Source organism: Engystomops pustulosus, chromosome 11 (genome assembly GCF_040894005.1).
Source record: "Engystomops pustulosus chromosome 11, aEngPut4.maternal, whole genome shotgun sequence".
NCBI classification, from domain to species: Eukaryota; Metazoa; Chordata; class Amphibia; order Anura; family Leptodactylidae; genus Engystomops; species Engystomops pustulosus.
The window spans coordinates 62,366,633-62,383,894 of record NC_092421.1 but is presented as its reverse complement, the minus strand read 5'-3'; the positions used below and the strand labels follow the sequence as shown (position 1 = coordinate 62,383,894).

The 17,262-nt window shown below is 46.9% G+C and overlaps 1 protein-coding gene across 5 annotated transcripts; it reads left to right on the top strand.

Moving 5' to 3' along the window:
* Positions 1 to 1,256: 1,256 nt before the first annotated feature.
* Positions 1,257 to 15,772, top strand: LOC140106623 (glutathione S-transferase omega-1-like). 5 transcript variants are annotated; one of them, XM_072131152.1, is made up of 7 exons: positions 1,257 to 1,408; positions 9,558 to 9,617; positions 11,383 to 11,491; positions 12,665 to 12,887; positions 14,045 to 14,146; positions 14,931 to 15,037; positions 15,506 to 15,772. In XM_072131152.1, exons 2-7 carry the CDS (start codon positions 9,587 to 9,589, stop codon positions 15,660 to 15,662), a joined length of 729 nt encoding a protein of 242 aa, XP_071987253.1. In that variant the 5' UTR covers positions 1,257 to 1,408; positions 9,558 to 9,586; the 3' UTR covers positions 15,663 to 15,772. The 5 variants fall into 5 exon arrangements, with proteins under 5 accessions (XP_071987253.1, XP_071987254.1, XP_071987257.1 ...); XM_072131153.1 differs by having other exon boundaries at positions 1,270 to 1,363; XM_072131154.1 differs by lacking the exon at positions 1,257 to 1,408 and adding an exon at positions 2,349 to 2,374.
* The last annotated feature ends 1,490 nt before the right edge of the window (positions 15,773 to 17,262 follow it).

Below are 17,262 nucleotides of genomic sequence, written 5' to 3'. Positions count from 1 at the left end.
ACGGTGGGTGTGTTAATAAAGTTCGGGTTCAACACAGTCCAGTATGCGGAGCTCTGTCCTGGGACTATACAATGTACAGAGGTGGAAGCAGAAGACTCCATCCGCTTGGAGTGGTCAGTCCGTACTGTGGTGGGGATATCTGCTATCGGACCCCCACCTGTTGTTGATGACCTACAGAACTAAAAGCTAGTGTGATTCCTGCTACAGCCGCTCAATGACTTGCTGCATCACAGAGAGTCAGCACTAGCTGGATTATTTGCATTGCTTATCTGTATCTTGAAATTGACTTTGTTGGAAGCGTGATGGATTGCCAGCTAATGGCAAATATGTATCTTAAATATTCTGTAGTACAACATCCAATGACCTTTACTGCAAGTTATAGGGCAGTGGTGGCGAACCTATGGCACTGGTGCCAGAGATGGCACTCGGAGGCCTCTCTGTGGGCACACGGGTTGTCTCCCATGGCATCTTCCTGCAGTCTCAGGCAGTCCAAGTAGTGCCCTGCTATTTTAAAGTGACCCATCCTGTGCTGGTTGGTCCTGTCCGAAGAGTGAAAAGGTGTGGACAGGGTCGGATTGGAGCTCCAAAATTCTGGTAGCAATAAGTTTGTTACTGCCTAAATTGCCATGTTGGCACTTTGGGAAAAGCCAGTGTTTTTTTGGGTCTCATTTTGGGTACTCAATCGCTAAAAGGCTCGCCATCACTGTTATAGGGAATCGGTCGTCACAAAATGACGTCAGGATTCAGGGGTAGGGGACCCATTGAAACACCGTGGCCGATGGCGTAAGCCAACACCTGGGAGCGGAGTATAAGTGGCACCCGGCTTTCACCAGAGCCCGCCGCAAAGCGGGTTGGATTTGCTACGGTGGGAAACCACCAGGTCGCTCCACAGGTGTGACTTTGTCTGCGGTGGAGGCCAAGATGAGATGCAGAATCGTGAGGCAGAGAAGGAGTCAGGGACAGGCAGGAGGTGAGGACAGGCAGCATGGGATCAGAGACGGGGACATAGTGAAAGATAAGGTTCTGCAGAGCATCGCTCCCAGTCAGGCAGAGACAGGCAGCTTGCAAAATCAGCAAGCTGCACAAGGCACCGTGCCCCCCCCATCCCAGATTACCAGTCCCCGGTGAAAGACAGTTGTGAGCTGTCTGTCTCTGGCTGGAGCAATGTGCTGCAGCTGCTGCAGCACATCGCTCCCAGCTACTGACAGTCAACTTACAGGGACAGGGCAGCGCAGACATCTCCAGAATGCAGCCAGATACTTCTACATTGCACTGGCTTCTGGAGGGTGTGATGTCACGGGAAGGGGCGGAGACAGTCTCTTCTCAATGGAGGAAGCAAAGAAGCTGTAACTTCTGACTACAGATGGATGGGGGAGAAGTGACGGTGTCTGTATACAAGTGTATGGAGGTGAGGGGTCCCTGCAGTGTCTGTATACAAGTGTATGGAGGTGAGGGGGCCCTACACTGTCTATACAAGTGTATGGAGGTGAGGGGTCCCTGCAGTGTCTGTATACAAGTGTATGGAGGTGAGGGGGCCCTACACTGTCTATACAAGTGTATGGAGGTGAGGGGGCCCTACACTGTCTATACAAGTGTATGGAGGTGAGGGGGCCCTGCAGTGTCTATACAAGTGTATGGAGGTGAGGGGGCCCTGCACTGTCTATACAAGTGTATGGAGGTGAGGGGTCCCTGCAGTGTCTGTATACAAGTGTATGGAGGTGAGGGGGCCCTACACTGTCTATACAAGTGTATGGAGGTGAGGGGTCCCTGCAGTGTCTGTATACAAGTGTATGGAGGTGAGGGGGCCCTACACTGTCTATACAAGTGTATGGAGGTGAGGGGGCCCTACACTGTCTATACAAGTGTATGGAGGTGAGGGGGCCCTGCAGTGTCTGTATACAAGTGTATGGAGGTGAGGGGGCCCTACACTGTCTATACAAGTGTATGGAGGTGAGGGGCCCTGCAGTGTCTATACAAGTGTATGGAGGTGAGGGGGCCCTACACTGTCTATACAAGTGTATGGAGGTGAGGGGGCCCTACACTGTCTATACAAGTGTATGGAGGTGAGGGGCCCTGCAGTGTCTGTATACATGTGTATGGAGGTGAGGGGGCCCTGCAGTGTCTATACAAGTGTATGGAGGTGAGGGGGCCCTGCAGTGTCTGTATACAAGTGTATGGAGGTGAGGGGGCCCTACACTGTCTATACAAGTGTATGGAGGTGAGGGGTCCCTGCAGTGTCTGTATACAAGTGTATGGAGGTGAGGGGGCCCTACACTGTCTATACAAGTGTATGGAGGTGAGGGGGCCCTACACTGTCTATACAAGTGTATGGAGGTGAGGGGGCCCTGCAGTGTCTGTATACAAGTGTATGGAGGTGAGGGGGCCCTACACTGTCTATACAAGTGTATGGAGGTGAGGGGCCCTGCAGTGTCTGTATACATGTGTATGGAGGTGAGGGGGCCCTGCAGTGTCTATACAAGTGTATGGAGGTGAGGGGGCCCTGCAGTGTCTATACAAGTGTATGGAGGTGAGGGGGCCCTGCAGTGTCTATACAAGTGTATGGAGGTGAGGGGGCCCTGCAATGTCTGTATACATGTGTATGGAGGTGAGGGGGCCCTGCAGTGTCTGTATACATGTGTATGGAGGTGAGGGGGCCCTGCAGTGTCTGTATACATGTGTATGGAGGTGAGGGGGCCCTGCAGTGTCTGTATACATGTGTATGGAGGTGAGGGGGCCCTGCAGTGTCTGTATACAGGTGTATGGAGGTGAGGGGTCCCTGCAGTGTCTGTATACAGGTGTATGGAGGTGAGGGGTCCCTGCACTGTCTATACCAGTGTATGGAGGTGAGGGGGCCCTACAGTGTCTATACAAGTGTATGGAGGTGAGGGGTCCCTACAGTGTCTATACAAGTGTATGGAGGTGAGGGGGCCTGGCAGTGTCTGTGCAACATCCCCCACCGGGGCCTAGCCTCTTTCTCTTGGGGCCTGGAGACAGCCGGGGCCCGGGATACCGGAGTGGCTAGCGGTTGCGGCCTAGGCATGCTAGTGTCACGGTGCTTGGTATGACTCTTCTCAGTCTCTCTCCTCTGACTGACTCCTGTCAGACTAACCTCTGGAACTTTCCTGACCAGCGGTTTTATTACTCCCACTGGTCAGGTGGTGGTTACTCCTGGTTGAGGGGTGAATGGTGAACTGTTTGTCTGTCTGTGTGTTTGTACCTTTTCTTCATTTTCTCCTCCTGCTGGCCAGCAAACCTTTGTCTCTGTCCACTATTGTTTCACCAGACAAACCAGTTCAGCAGTCACCACTCAGCATTACCTGATCTTACCTGTATGTGCAAAACCTGAGCATTGGGTGAGCTGGGGTTATATAGCTGCACCTGATTACTGCCAGGTGATGCTGAGCTGAAGCCATGTGGTTTATGTTTGTATTTCTTACTTTGGTTACTTTGTGTATATTGTAAACTCCCCTTTATTTTTATATTGTGTATTATATTGTATTGTGGTGTTATATATATTAAGTAAGAAATATATATTTGTGTGATGATTGTTGTTAAAGGTGCAACCCAGGGGTGTATCCCTTTAAAACTCAAGGGAAATAGTTGGGTATTTAATGACACCTGTGTGTACATGGATTGTCTCTAGGTCAGAGTTTCTGATCTGACCACAGGGGAGCTGCTTGTTCCAAGGTAGCTGCAATCTGTCCCCTGAATTATCTGCATTTTTGTTCTGTACATTTTATTTTTGTGCAAATAAATGCAAGCCTTTTCTTTGGGCCTGAAGCCTGAGTAAAGATTTATTTTTTTTAACAGCCAGAAGACCCCACATCTCAACATATGTGACAGTGTAACTTCTGCTGTGACCACAAGGTCTCAAGTTAAAAAGGTGTCTGATGCAGAATCTCTGGGTGACATATTTCCATTGCACGATGATGTTTTCCATGGTAGTGGCAAAGGTCACCTTTGGCCGGCGCCACACAGGGCGCTTTTGTCTGCGTTTGCAAACGCAGACAAAGTCGCGCCCACCGGGCGTTTCCATAGATCGTTCCCGATCGCAGGCGTTTCCATAGAAACGCCGATGCGATCGGGCCGAGGCCCGCCCCGGTGGGCGCGACTTTGTTTGCGTTTGCAAACGCAGACAAAAGCGCCCTGTGTGGCGCCGGCCAAAGGTGACCTTTGCCACTACCATGGAAAACATCATCGTGCAATGGAAATATGTCACCCAGAGATTCTGCATCAGACACCTTTTTAACTTGAGACCTTGTGGTCACAGCAGAAGTTACACTGTCACATATGTTGAGATGTGGGGTCTTCTGGCTGTTAAAAAAAATAAATCTTTACTCAGGCTTCAGGCCCAAAGAAAAGGCTTGCATTTATTTGCACAAAAATAAAATGTACAGAACAAAAATGCAGATAATTCAGGGGACAGATTGCAGCTACCTTGGAACAAGCAGCTCCCCTGTGGTCAGATCAGAAACTCTGACCTAGAGAAAATCCATGTACACACAGGTGTCATTAAATACCCAACTATTTCCCTTGAGTTTTAAAGGGATACACCCCTGGGTTGCACCTTTAACAACAAACATCACACAAATATATATTTCTTACTTAATATGTATAACACCACAATACAATATAATACACAATATAAAAATAAAGGGGAGTTTACAATATACACAAAGTAACCAAAGTAAGAAATACAAACATAAACCACATGGCTTCAGCTCAGCATCACCTGGCAGTAATCAGGTGCAGCTATATAACCCCAGCTCACCATCTGCTCAGGTTTTGCACACACAGGTAAGATCAGGTAATGCTGAGTGGTGACTGCTGAACTGGTTTGTTTGGTGAAACAATAGTGGACAGAGACAAAGGTTTGCTGGCCAGCAGGAGGAGAAAATGAAGAAAAGGTACAGACAGACAAACAGTTCACCATTCACCCCTCAACACTCCTCCAATTACATCCCAGCTTAAAATACAACATTAGAACAGGTGTGATTGGCTGATGGAATGACATCACATTAAACAATTAACTCCTGCCTTACCAGGCAGGATCTACCGCTGCAGTGTTCCCCGTGTTGTGTTGTGACCTGCTGTGGGGTTGATCAGACTCCACACAGGTTGCGAGCTGCATATTGGGATATATTCGCAACAACCCCTCTGCCTTGCATCAGCAGGGGTGTTGCATCTGTATAAATGTGTATGGAGGTGAGGGGGCCTGGCAGTGTCTGTATACATGTGTATGGAGGTGAGGGGGCCGGCGGTGTCTGTATACATTTGTATGGAGGTGAGGGGCCTGACAAGAAAGAAGGATGATTGAAGTAATGTCAGGGGAGCTGAACTGAAATAAGACATGTGTGTTACAAGGGATTGCATGGCTGGTAGGGGTTGAGATAAATATATAGATGTATTACTGGGGACGAGGTGGCTGTATGTAGCTGTGTTACTGGGAGCGAGGCGGCTGTATGTAGCTGTGTTACTGGGAGCGAGGCGGCTGTATGTAGCTGTGTTACTGGGAGCGAGGCGGCTGTATGTAGCTGTGTTACTGGGAGCGAGGCGGCTGTATGTAGCTGTGTTACTGGGAGCGAGGCGGCTGTATGTAGCTGTGTTACTGGGGGGGGGGCGGCTGTATGTAGCTGTGTTACTGAGGGGGGGGCGGCTGTATGTATCCGTGTTACTGGGGGTGAGGTGGCTGTATGTAGCTGTGTTACTGGGGGCGAGGCGGCTGTATGTAGCTGTGTTACTGGGGGCGAGGCGGCTGTATGTAGCTGTGTTACTGGGGGCGAGGCGGCTGTATGTAGCTGTGTTACTGGGGGCGAGGCGGCTTTATGTAGCTGTGTTACTGGGGGCGAGGCGGCTGTATGTAGCTGTGTTACTGGGGGCGAGGCGGCTGTATGTAGCTGTGTTACTGGGGGCGAGGGGGCTGTACGTAGCTGTGTTACTGGGGGCGAGGGGGCTTTACGTAGCTGTGTTACTGGGGGCGAGGCGGCTGTACGTAGCTGGGTTACTGGGGGCGAGGCGGCTGTATGTAGCTGTGTTACTGGGAGCGAGGCGGCTGTATGTAGCTGTGTTACTGGGAGCGAGGCGGCTGTATGTAGCTGTGTTACTGGGAGCGAGGCGGCTGTATGTAGCTGTGTTACTGGGAGCGAGGCGGCTGTATGTAGCTGTGTTACTGGGGGGGGGGGTGGCTGTATGTATCCGTGTTACTGGGGGTGAGGCGGCTGTATGTAGCTGTGTTACTGGGGGCGAGGCGGCTTTATGTAGCTGTGTTACTGGGGGCGAGGCGGCTGTATGTAGCTGTGTTACTGGGGGCGAGGCGGCTGTATGTAGCTGTGTTACTGGGGGCGAGGGGGCTGTACGTAGCTGTGTTACTGGGGGCGAGGGGGCTTTACGTAGCTGTGTTACTGGGGGCGAGGCGGCTGTACGTAGCTGGGTTACTGGGGGCGAGGCGGCTGTATGTAGCTGTGTTACTGGGAGCGAGGCGGCTGTATGTAGCTGTGTTACTGGGAGCGAGGCGGCTGTATGTAGCTGTGTTACTGGGAGCGAGGCGGCTGTATGTAGCTGTGTTACTGGGAGCGAGGCGGCTGTATGTAGCTGTGTTACTGGGGGGGGGGGTGGCTGTATGTATCCGTGTTACTGGGGGTGAGGCGGCTGTATGTAGCTGTGTTACTGGGGGTGAGGCGGCTGTATGTAGCTGTGTTACTGGGGGCGAGGCGGCTGTATGTAGCTGTGTTACTGGGGGCGAGGCGGCTGTATGTAGCTGTGTTACTGGGGGCGAGGCGGCTTTATGTAGCTGTGTTACTGGGGGCGAGGCGGCTGTATGTAGCTGTGTTACTGGGGGCGAGGCGGCTGTATGTAGCTGTGTTACTGGGGGCGAGGCGGCTGTATGTAGCTGTGTTACTGGGGGCGAGGGGGCTGTATGTAGCTGTGTTACTGGGGGCGAGGGGGCTGTACGTAGCTGGGTTACTGGGGGCGAGGCGGCTGTACGTAGCTGGGTTACTGGGGGCGAGGCGGCTGTACGTAGCTGGGTTACTGGGGGCGAGGCGGCTGTATGTAGCTGTGTTACTAGGGGGATAGTGAGAAGGAGTATGTGTACCTGTGGAACATATGTGGGGGCCCCCACCAGATTTTGCGCCCAGGAGCCCCCACCAACCTTGATCCGGCCCTGGATCCAGTAATTCACTGCACACTGCTCAAAGTTGTACAGTAGGGTGTAAATTGCTCCTGTAAATTGTATTGGCAGCCTCAGATGCCTATATAGTTTATATGGAACCTGTCATGAGAAATAAATAATAAACCACTACCAGTATGTTGTCAAGCAGATGAACATCTTATAGTTCATGTTTCTTTCATGGCCCAGCTTGGTGGCATCATCCAGAAAATCTACTTTAAAGTGAGATGTTAATTGGTTATATAAAGTCACAGAGGCGTAGAACACAAGTCAAGCTCTCCCTGCCTCAGAGCACCTTCACCTATGTGATTGACATCATGCGTCACACTTCAAGAGATCTGATCAATGATGTCCCTGGAAGCAGGACCATAATTAGAGCACAGTGGGCGTTTTAAGGTTGGCAAAGCCTGACTTCAGTGTTAAACTCTCCGCCTTCTTGACTTCATAAAACCGATTTACATCTCACTTCAAAGTTGATTTTCTGGATGATGCCACCAGCGCACGAAAGAGACATCATCTAAAAGCTTCTCAGATTCCTACAACATACCAGTGGTGGTTTATTAAGCCAATTTCTGATAACCAGAGATCACTGTAATGGGCTAAATTTGGTTCACAGCCATCTGGAAAATGCGTAATAAAGGCATTCCCCGGGTTACATACAAGATAGGTTCCATAGGTTTGTTCTTAAGTTGAATTTGTATGCAAGTCGAAACTGTATATTTTATCATTGTAGATCCAGACAAAAAAGTTTTTTGGCCCCAGTGACAATTGGAGTTTCAAAATTTTTTGATCTTACAGCTGATCATTGCAGCCTGGGACTATAGTAACATCCAGAGAGGTCACAGTGGGCAGAGGGGTCTATCTGTAACTATGGGTTGTCTCTAAGTCAGGTGTCCTTAAGTAGGGGACCGCCTGTACAGAAATTATATTCTAGCTTCCTATTATTACTATTACTACCATTATTAATGAAAATCTGTGATATCCTGTACTGTAGGTTGCTAGTCACTGTGACTGCCAGTTCTGGGAGGGGACCAGAAACCTGTGAGTAGTGGGGATGTGTATATACAGTGATAATGCTGAGTCACTGTACAGTAGAAAGAAAACAGAGAGGACGTACTGTATGAATCCTACAGAGTGCAAAATGTATATCCAGCTGTTTTTTCTGGAAAAAAAATGTCTTTTGGGAACCTTCCCACAATTGAGTCTAAAATTGGCAGCAAAAAACTTACATTAAGGCTACATTCACACAATGTGTGCCCGGTGTACCGTAGCAGCACCCACGTCGGCACCCAGGAGAGGAGGAGTTGGCTCAGCCTGTTGCCCCTCTCCATGGTGATGTATGGCGCATGGCGCCGTATTCTGGGGAAAGATAGGACATATAGTAAGAAGGTGAACTCCGGCGGACCTGAGGGCGCGTTCACACGTTCCGCTAGTGCCGCGTTCATAACGTGACGCTAGTGCACAGGGAACGGAGTTTGGGGCGATCGCATATGCGTTTCCAGAGAAACGCATGTGACCGGGTTATTAATTGCATGCGTTTCCCGGGAAACGCATATGCGATCGGCCCGAGCCCCGCCCACTGTGCTCTAGCGGAACGTGTGAACGCGCCCTCAGGGGGGAATCAACACATACAGGATATCGAGCGCACCATCTTAGTGAATTGCGGCAGATTTGCATTCCGGTTGGAACCATGTGGCATCACCCTTAGTCTTAAAGGAGTTGGCCACTTTACCTCATGTTTATTTAATGTTATATATTTTATATTGTATATTAAATGTTGTGCTCCATTTTATTTCTATATAAAGTGGAGCCTCCTGTCTTTTGCCAGGTTGTTGTACAGTGACGCCTGCCATTAAAACAACCCAAAAAACAAGCCTTTTTTGCTCCTTTTTTTTTAGCCCATTTCAAACAATCCCTATGCAGCTCTGTAAAATTAGCCTGATCTATGACAACTTATCTGTGCACGGGCTCTATCAGATGTATGTAAGTACCACAGTGCAACACGTAGGCGAATATATCAGCAATTATCAATGATAATAAGCCACAATTACTAAGCGTTAGCTGCTGGATCTCCATGGCGCTCCCCAGCCCCCTATAGAAATGCAGACAATTGGGCTCTGGTCCCTTATCTCCTAACTGAAAACCAATGAAATGTATACAGTGAATATTTACATTGTGTTACATTTCTAAAAAGGTTTTTGCAGCGTCATTGCCTATAGGATTGTATAACATACATGAAACGCTTATGTACCTACTGTTCATTGGCTGAGAGGGAAGGGGCGGGATCTGCTCCAGACACAGATATAGACTGCAGGGCGAGCGGCTCTTATACACAGGACACACATACAGTATACACAGAGCTCATCCACATATTCTACCTGTTATACAGGAATCTCCAGGGACTGACACTCTGCAGCCATGAGCGGATCACAGAGAAGCTTGGCCAAGGGTAAGTGTCAGACTGCAAATATATAATAAATAAAACCATGCCAATATACACAGAAATAATCATATATACAGTCGCCACGTTGTTTGCGAGGCAGGTGAGATGGATTACATACTGTTTGTTTGTATTTGTATTGGTTCCATATCTTAGACACTTTTATAACATTGAATCACTGTTCCTACACATGTAGCAGAGCCGGTTCTCTGGTTTGGTGCAGCTATTTGCGAATACACAGAATTGTTGACTTGTGTTCACGGCCTACTGTCACAAGCAACGCATATTGGAAGACATCTAAGGCCATGTTCACACAGGGTGCTTGAATTGTGTTTTATAGACACGGTTCATGCTCAGCAACCGCTGTGGATAGGAACTACTCCCAAATTCGGATGCGTTAGGACAAATATATTTCTGCAAATGTTGAGGTCGCAGCCACACAGTCAGTTTTTCAGATGCAGTTTTTGAAGCCAAAAGCAGGTGTGGATCATAATGGGTGAGGAGTGAGGACTTGTCATTAAGAAGCGCTGCTCCTCCTCTATTTTAACTCCATTCCTGGTTTGGGCATCAAAAACTGAACGTGTGGATACGAGTAGTTCCTATCCACAGCGGTTGCCGAGCTTGAACCGTGTTTATAAAATGTGGGTACTGTCACACGGTACGTTCTTGGTGCGTTATTAAACGCACCGAAAACGCATGCGTTGGTGCATGTTCACCATGTTTGCATTTGGCTGGTTTGAATCCGTTTTTCTTCATTTTGTGGAAGGCGCTGTGAAAAATGTTAATACAGCATTCAAACCAACCAAACACCTGGCAAATGTGCAAAGCCGCGTGACTACACCATGAGGGCGCTTTTACACAATGCGTTGCGCCACGTTTTTTGATGCATTTTTGACGCATTCCGCTGGCATCTGCCTTGATCACATGCTGAGGTTACATTGTATTTTAGCAGATGCAGTTGAAACGCAATGTAACTTTAGCATGTGATCAAGGCATGTGATGAAGCCTTTGGAATGCGTCAAAAACGCATTGTGTGAATGCGCCCTGAAGGTGTGTCCACACATTAAGTTTTTCAAATGCAGTTTTTGAAGCCAAGCCCTACCAGGCCCTACAACATAACCAAAGGACCTCAGTTTTTTCTTTAAGCCTTGGGTGGGTCAGGATTAGGCTAGGGAAGACTTAACCCTTTGTTGTTGTAGAAGTGGGTGTGCTTTAAACTTTTGAAAGTCTCTGGTAAAAACCACAATGAAAGCTATTACATGTCACCATCTTATGATCGTGTCCCTATAGAGAATTGTGTATGTACGTGGAGAGGCTACGATGGTGCACGGTTGGAGCATTTGTTTTACTTACATTTTTTTACTGTCCTTTCCAATTACAAAATATGATCTGCACCCTCTTCCTTAGAGTTATCTTTCACACTGTAATGTATATTAGATTGTAAGCTCTTGCGATTAGGGAGCTATTGTTTCATCTAAGACATGTTACTACTCTGTAATGTCTTAGGCCGCTTCACACGTACCGCTAGGCCTCCGTTCATAACACACAGGGGGTGCGGTCCTCGGCCTGAACGCACATGCGTTTCCAGAGAATGTGCGTCCAGGCCAAGGACTGCGCCCTGTGCGGTAGTGTTGTGTTATGAAGGGACGCCGCCTTATAATATTGCAATAGTCCCCTATGATCTGTACATCGTTGTGGAATATGATGGTGCTATACAAATAAAGATTTATTATTATTATCATTACTATTTATTATATTCATTTGTTTCTTGTAGGCTGCCCAGCCCCAGGACCGGTACCAGAAGGTCTGATCCGGGTTTATAGCATGAGATTCTGCCCTTATGCTCAAAGAGCAAGACTTGTCTTGGCTGCCAAAGGAATCAAGTAGGTTCCATATTTTAGAATATTTCTGGAGAAGAAAATGACAAAATTAGTTTATAGAAGCCAAGGGTGCCATGAGGTAATGCATATAACCTCCCAAGGGTCATAACTTTTGGAGGGGTAGACATATTTTAAAAAAATAACCCAAATTAATCTACAGCAGAAATAAAGTGTCTATGTGGTTCTAGGATTCTGTCCTGCTGTCTGAGTAGCCACAGAATGTCCTCTGCCCCCATCTGTGGTGAGGTGCCCACCAGGGCTTAACAGAGTATGGGGCTATGAGAGTAGTCCAGGAGGTCAGTGGCTGGATGGGTATGGGTCTAGCTGGAGGTCACAGAAGCTCTCTCCAGGTATACGGCTTTCTCCAAACCTGTCAGGGCTGACAGGGACAAAGAAAGAAGGGGGACAGCACATTGGTAAGGTTCCGGGGGGCATCTTCTGCTAATGATGGTGAATGTCCATCCAGGGACACATAAGTTTCAGCTCGGCCTGTTTATTGCTGAAAAGCAAACACCAGTAACAGCAGACTGAATATAAGTCTCTGGTGGCAGGCAAGGCTGATAGCAAAGCTGGCTACAGGGTGCAGAGTTTCACTTTTCATGCTGGGGCTGGAAATCTCTTCTTTAGCCCTGCAATGACAGTTTACAGTGAGAGCACTATCACTGCAGGCTGGGTTCTTCTCTGTACCTATCTTGGCTATGTTTTATCACAGCTAATCATCCGCAATGTCTGTATCAGACCAAAGACTAATTGGAGTCTGCCTCTGGAATGTATTAGGCTGCCAGCCAATAGGACAGCCTGCTCACTGCCAGGGGACATGAACAGTAACCACTGGGTTTGAACAATAATAGTAATAAAAAAAAAATTGCAGCATGGCCCATTCTGGCCAATAGATGGCACTTATGTTACATAAGCTCAGAACAGGCATATATTTTATGCAGGAAGCCCTGTAGGACTGGCCCAGTATCGCGTAAGGCCCAACGCAAGAATCTGTAATGACCCCTAATCTGGGTCACTAGAATAGTTGGTTGTCCAATAGGACACTTTGCATTGAGGCCCAGGAAATAAATATGCATCTTATGGATTTGTATTATGCTGTGGACACAATACAGGAGAATATAACGTGGATTTAGAAACCAGATTTCTCTTTCATTAACCGGTTCTCTCTCTGTCCAGACATGAAGTCATCAACATTAACCTAAAGAGTAAGCCGGAGTGGTTTTTTGAGAAAAGTCCTTTTGGAGTGGTCCCATCTCTGGAAACCTCTGATGGTAAAATTATCTATGAATCTCCAATTGTTTGTGATTACCTGGATGAAGCCTATCCTGGGAAAAAGCTGACCCCCGCAGACCCCTATAAGAAAGCACAAGAGAAGATTCTTCTGGAACATTTCTCTCAGGTAGGTGGAATGTTTTTCTGGATGGACTACTGTCCAATACTGTGATCATCTTTTTAGTGTAGGGCAATAGTTCTGCACAAAGAGGAATTCTGAGTAGTGTTTTGTCCAGGAAACATGAACAACATATGGTTTGTAACTAAACGTTTAAAAGGGGGTTTTCAGGAATGTTTTTAAAACCAGCAGGGGTCAGGGTAGGGGTACCGAAAAAGAGAGATTGTAGTTCTGGTGTTTGGTATCTCAAGTACTTGGTTGCTGTAGAGGACGCCCCCTGTCTATGGTGATGGTAGAACCTCCTCTCCTCTAGGCGTAGAGGATGCCCCCTGTCTATGGTGATGGTAGAACCACCTCTCCTCTAGGTGTAGAGGATGCTCCTGTCTATGGTGATGGTAGAACCTCCTCTCCTCTAGGTGTAGAGGATGTCACCTGTCTATGGTGATGGTAGAACCACCTCTCCTCTAGGTGTAGAGGATGCCCCCTGTCTATGGTGATGGTAGAACCTCCTCTCCTCTAGGTGTAGAGGATGTCACCTGTCTATGGTGATGGTAGAACCTCCTCTCCTCTAGGTGTAGAGGATGCCCCCTGTCTATGGTGATGGTAGAACCTCCTCTCCTCTAGGTGTAGAGGATGCCCCCTGTCTATGGTGATGGTAGAACCGCCTCTCCTCTAGGTGTAGAGGATGCCCCCTGTCTATGGTGATGGTAGAACCTCCTCTCCTCTAGGTGTAGAGGATGCCCCCTGTCTATGGTGATGGTAGAACCTCCTCTCCTCTAGGTGTAGAGGATGCCCCCTGTCTATGGTGATGGTAGAACCTCCTCTCCTCTAGGTGTAGAGGATCCCCCCTGTCTATGGTGATGTTAGAACCTCCTCTCCTCTAGGTGTAGAGGATGCCCCCTGTCTATGGTGATGGTAGATCCGCCTCTCCTCTAGGTGTAGAGGACGCCCCCTGTCTATGGTGATGGTAGTGCCACCTCTCCTCTAGGTGTAGAGGATGTCCCCTATGGTGATGGTAGAACCTCCTCTCCTCTAGTTGTAGAGCATGTCTCCTGTGTATGGCGATGGTATGCCTCTAGGCATAGAGGATGCCCCCTTGTCTTGGCTGAGGTATAAACAGACTAACTTGACAAACTTAACAAAAGATTTCTCTGTTGTGTTTTCAGGTCACCACCGCAATGTATAAGATTATGTTTGCCAAAAAAGATAATCAAGATACAACTGAATTAAAGGCACAGTTTTTTGAGAAGTTTAAAAAACTTGAAGAGGTAAGATACATTTATCTTATAAGATGCAAGTTAAAAAGTTCCTGGTGATGTGTTATAATATTCTCTATCCTGGTATAAATTCACCAGTAAGGCTACATTCACACAAACATGTGACTTCCTGGCCGTAGGTGGGGCATAGCTGGGCGGGCTGGGTGACCCCTCTCCTCTCCATAGAGATGCACGGCGCCCGGCCATGCACACGGGGAAAGATAGAACATGTTCTATCTTTTCCCTGTGTATGGAGTGGCGCAGCACCACCGTATTGCTCCCAGCGCCCATTACTGCCCAAACATTAGCCTGAATGGGGCCTAAGTGTCCACTATTACTTGCACTATTTTAACATCATGCAAATTGGCTTTAGTAAAATCTGGGCCTTTAGAGCCATCTGTTGCAAAGTAACTTATAATTCAGTAGCGGATCATTTAATACATCTTACAACATGACTATAATGTAACCCCATGAGAAAGAAAACCAAAACCAGGAAATCATCTATCTTGGGGCATCATCAGTGCTAATCTGTGTATCAGGTGAGAGGCGCTCGCCTAATAGAGAAATTGTAGCCTTCAGATAATTATACTGTATGCATTATCTTTTGATCTCCTGCACATTGCACCATATACAGGAATCCATACAGATGGGCATATAGAGCACATAATACATAGGGACTCCTATTGGTTGGTTCATAGCACCATATCCCTTTCTTCTCCACTGGAGGGGAAGTCAGTGCACAAGTCATACACTCCTATTACTAACAAAACTTAACTACTCTTCACTTAATTTGCAGCTACTGACCAAGAAGAACACTCCATATTTTGGTGGAGAATCTTTGTCCATGATTGACTACATGATCTGGCCCTGGATTGAACGGTTCAATATTTTTGATGTTCTAGAGTAAGTAAAGGGAAAAATATAAAAATGACGGGTCCAAGTACCCTGTGTGATGTAGTTTCCGTCTTTTTCCCTGCCTTCTGCTTATCACAGGTTTCTCTCTAACAGATCTTACAAGCAGTAGGCAAAAAAGCTGAGTTGAGCGGAGTCTCACTGGATATTCTACACACTCCACTCAGAAGTCATGCGTTTTATAACTCCATAGTTAATTCTTGTATAAACTTGCCAACTATATGACTGATCTGTCCATTAGAATATAATAAATGCTGATGTCCTGTGAATCAGAAGGAGCCCTCACACAGGGGGAGACCCATAGTTGATATTGGGGCTGTAGCCTGCACATGGAACATATAGAAACAAATGGTTGTACAGTTGTAGCTGTAGAACATTTCATGTATAGAGCAAATTAGTTATTTTAAATGGTTTTGCTTTTGGGTTTCAAGGTAATTCTGTTTTTCTCTAATCACTTAGGTATTTGGAGAAGGCACCACGTATCAATGCCTGGCGCAGTCTGATGCTGCAGGACCCGGTGGTTAAAGACACCTTCACAGATCCAGAGGTTCTCAGTAACTTTATCAAACTGTATTTTCAGGACAGTGTGGATGCAGTGGATTATGGCCTTGACTAATGTCACCAATAGCTGTGATCTTGTGCCTTTTAATATATTCAAACACTTCTTATGTAAACCTCAAAGACCTTAAAGCTGTAATTAATAAAAAGAACTTTTCAGCTATCAAACTGTCATTGTGTGTTAATATACAACCTGAGGACCTTCTATCAGTGTTGTATCCTAAATAAAACCTCTGAAAATAGTTGGGACAAAGCTAAAGAAACCAGAGACTTTTATTACATATAACCCGGGAATGTGCTGCCGATTGAGGGCCTATGGTACATCTACATGGGTTTGGACTGTCTATACCTGAATTTAAATCTAGACTAAAAGCATGCACATTTACAGTGAATTTCCATCATGATTTATCTCTGGATTCCACAGAGGATCCCCTTTATGACTAAGTAATACAGTAGGTTTTGTTATGGATTTTCCTAAATCCCTCCCTTTCTGAAATGAACAGGGAGCCACTAAGACTTTTTGTAGGCAGCATTGCCTTACAGAAAAACAAAACCACGTGCCCTAAGTTCAGTAAGAATCAAAACTGCACACACAGTACACTGTAGGAAAGTAATCTTTGGACAAATGTGAACAGATGTGGATAAAGGAAGGTTCTGACCTTGAATAACCCCTACAACTTATTCTCACTTGCCCCAATTAAACAAACCCCAGCCTCACACCAGAAAAGAACACTTCAAATCATTAGATGGAAAAATGTCTGGATTTTCAAACTCGACAACACCCGCACCCCCAGTGGGTTCAACAAATTAATTGAAAGATTCTAAGAATACCAACTCATCCAGACCCTTACATTCCGTTTCTATACACTAGATCAGTGGTGGCGAACCTATCGCACGGGTGCCAGAGGAGGCACTCTGAGCCCTTTCTGTGGGCACTCAGGCCTTCACCCCAACACAGAGTTTGCCAGCAAGGACTAAAGGCTTTCTCCTGTGATCCAATACAGCCCAGGACGTGCCATGCTCAGCGCTATTTGGCTGCCAGAACTAAAGGAGGAGCAAGAAGGTGTGGATAGAGATGTATTGTTATTGGACCTCCTGTTCTGGGTCCCCTGATCCTTCCTCTTCAGGGACCCTGGTAGGAAGCCACAATCCAAATTTCTCCATCATCTTTCTATTGTATTGGTGAACTAAGGACGCCAATACGATTAAAACCTGTGATACAGCAGGGATCAATCAGTTACTGCTTTAATTGTCATGTTGGCACTTTGTGACATATAAGTGGGTTTTGGTAGTAGCTTGGGCACTCGGTCTCCAAAAGGTTCGCCATCACTGCACTAGATCATGAACAAGGCTCAGGCCAAAACACATTGATCATGTTGTGTGTTTTTAATCCAATGTACTGAAAATGATTGTTGAATAAAAGGATCACAAAAAAAATTTCAACTGACGTGCTGGGTCTTCTCAGGTCCCGTACCATCAGCCAATCGATTGTCTACCATATAATTTTCTTGTAACATCCGTTCACACCATTCACCACCAACTATTACATTAATGTCCTTATTATTCTTTCATCACAAGGGTTTAACGAAGTTCCTTCTGGAATTATAAGCATTGATTACAAAGTAACAGTAATTCATAGTGTATTTTCCTAATGGTTC

Excerpts from the sequence above, each read along its gene's own strand:
- LOC140106623 (XM_072131152.1), top strand. The coding sequence starts at position 9,587 with ATGAGCGGATCACAGAGAAGCTTGGCCAAGG. Across the intron at positions 11,492-12,664 it reads TTGGCTGCCAAAGGAATCAA|ACATGAAGTCATCAACATTA; the intron begins GTAGGTTCCATA and ends CTCTCTGTCCAG. Across the intron at positions 12,888-14,044 it reads TTCTGGAACATTTCTCTCAG|GTCACCACCGCAATGTATAA; the intron begins GTAGGTGGAATG and ends TTGTGTTTTCAG.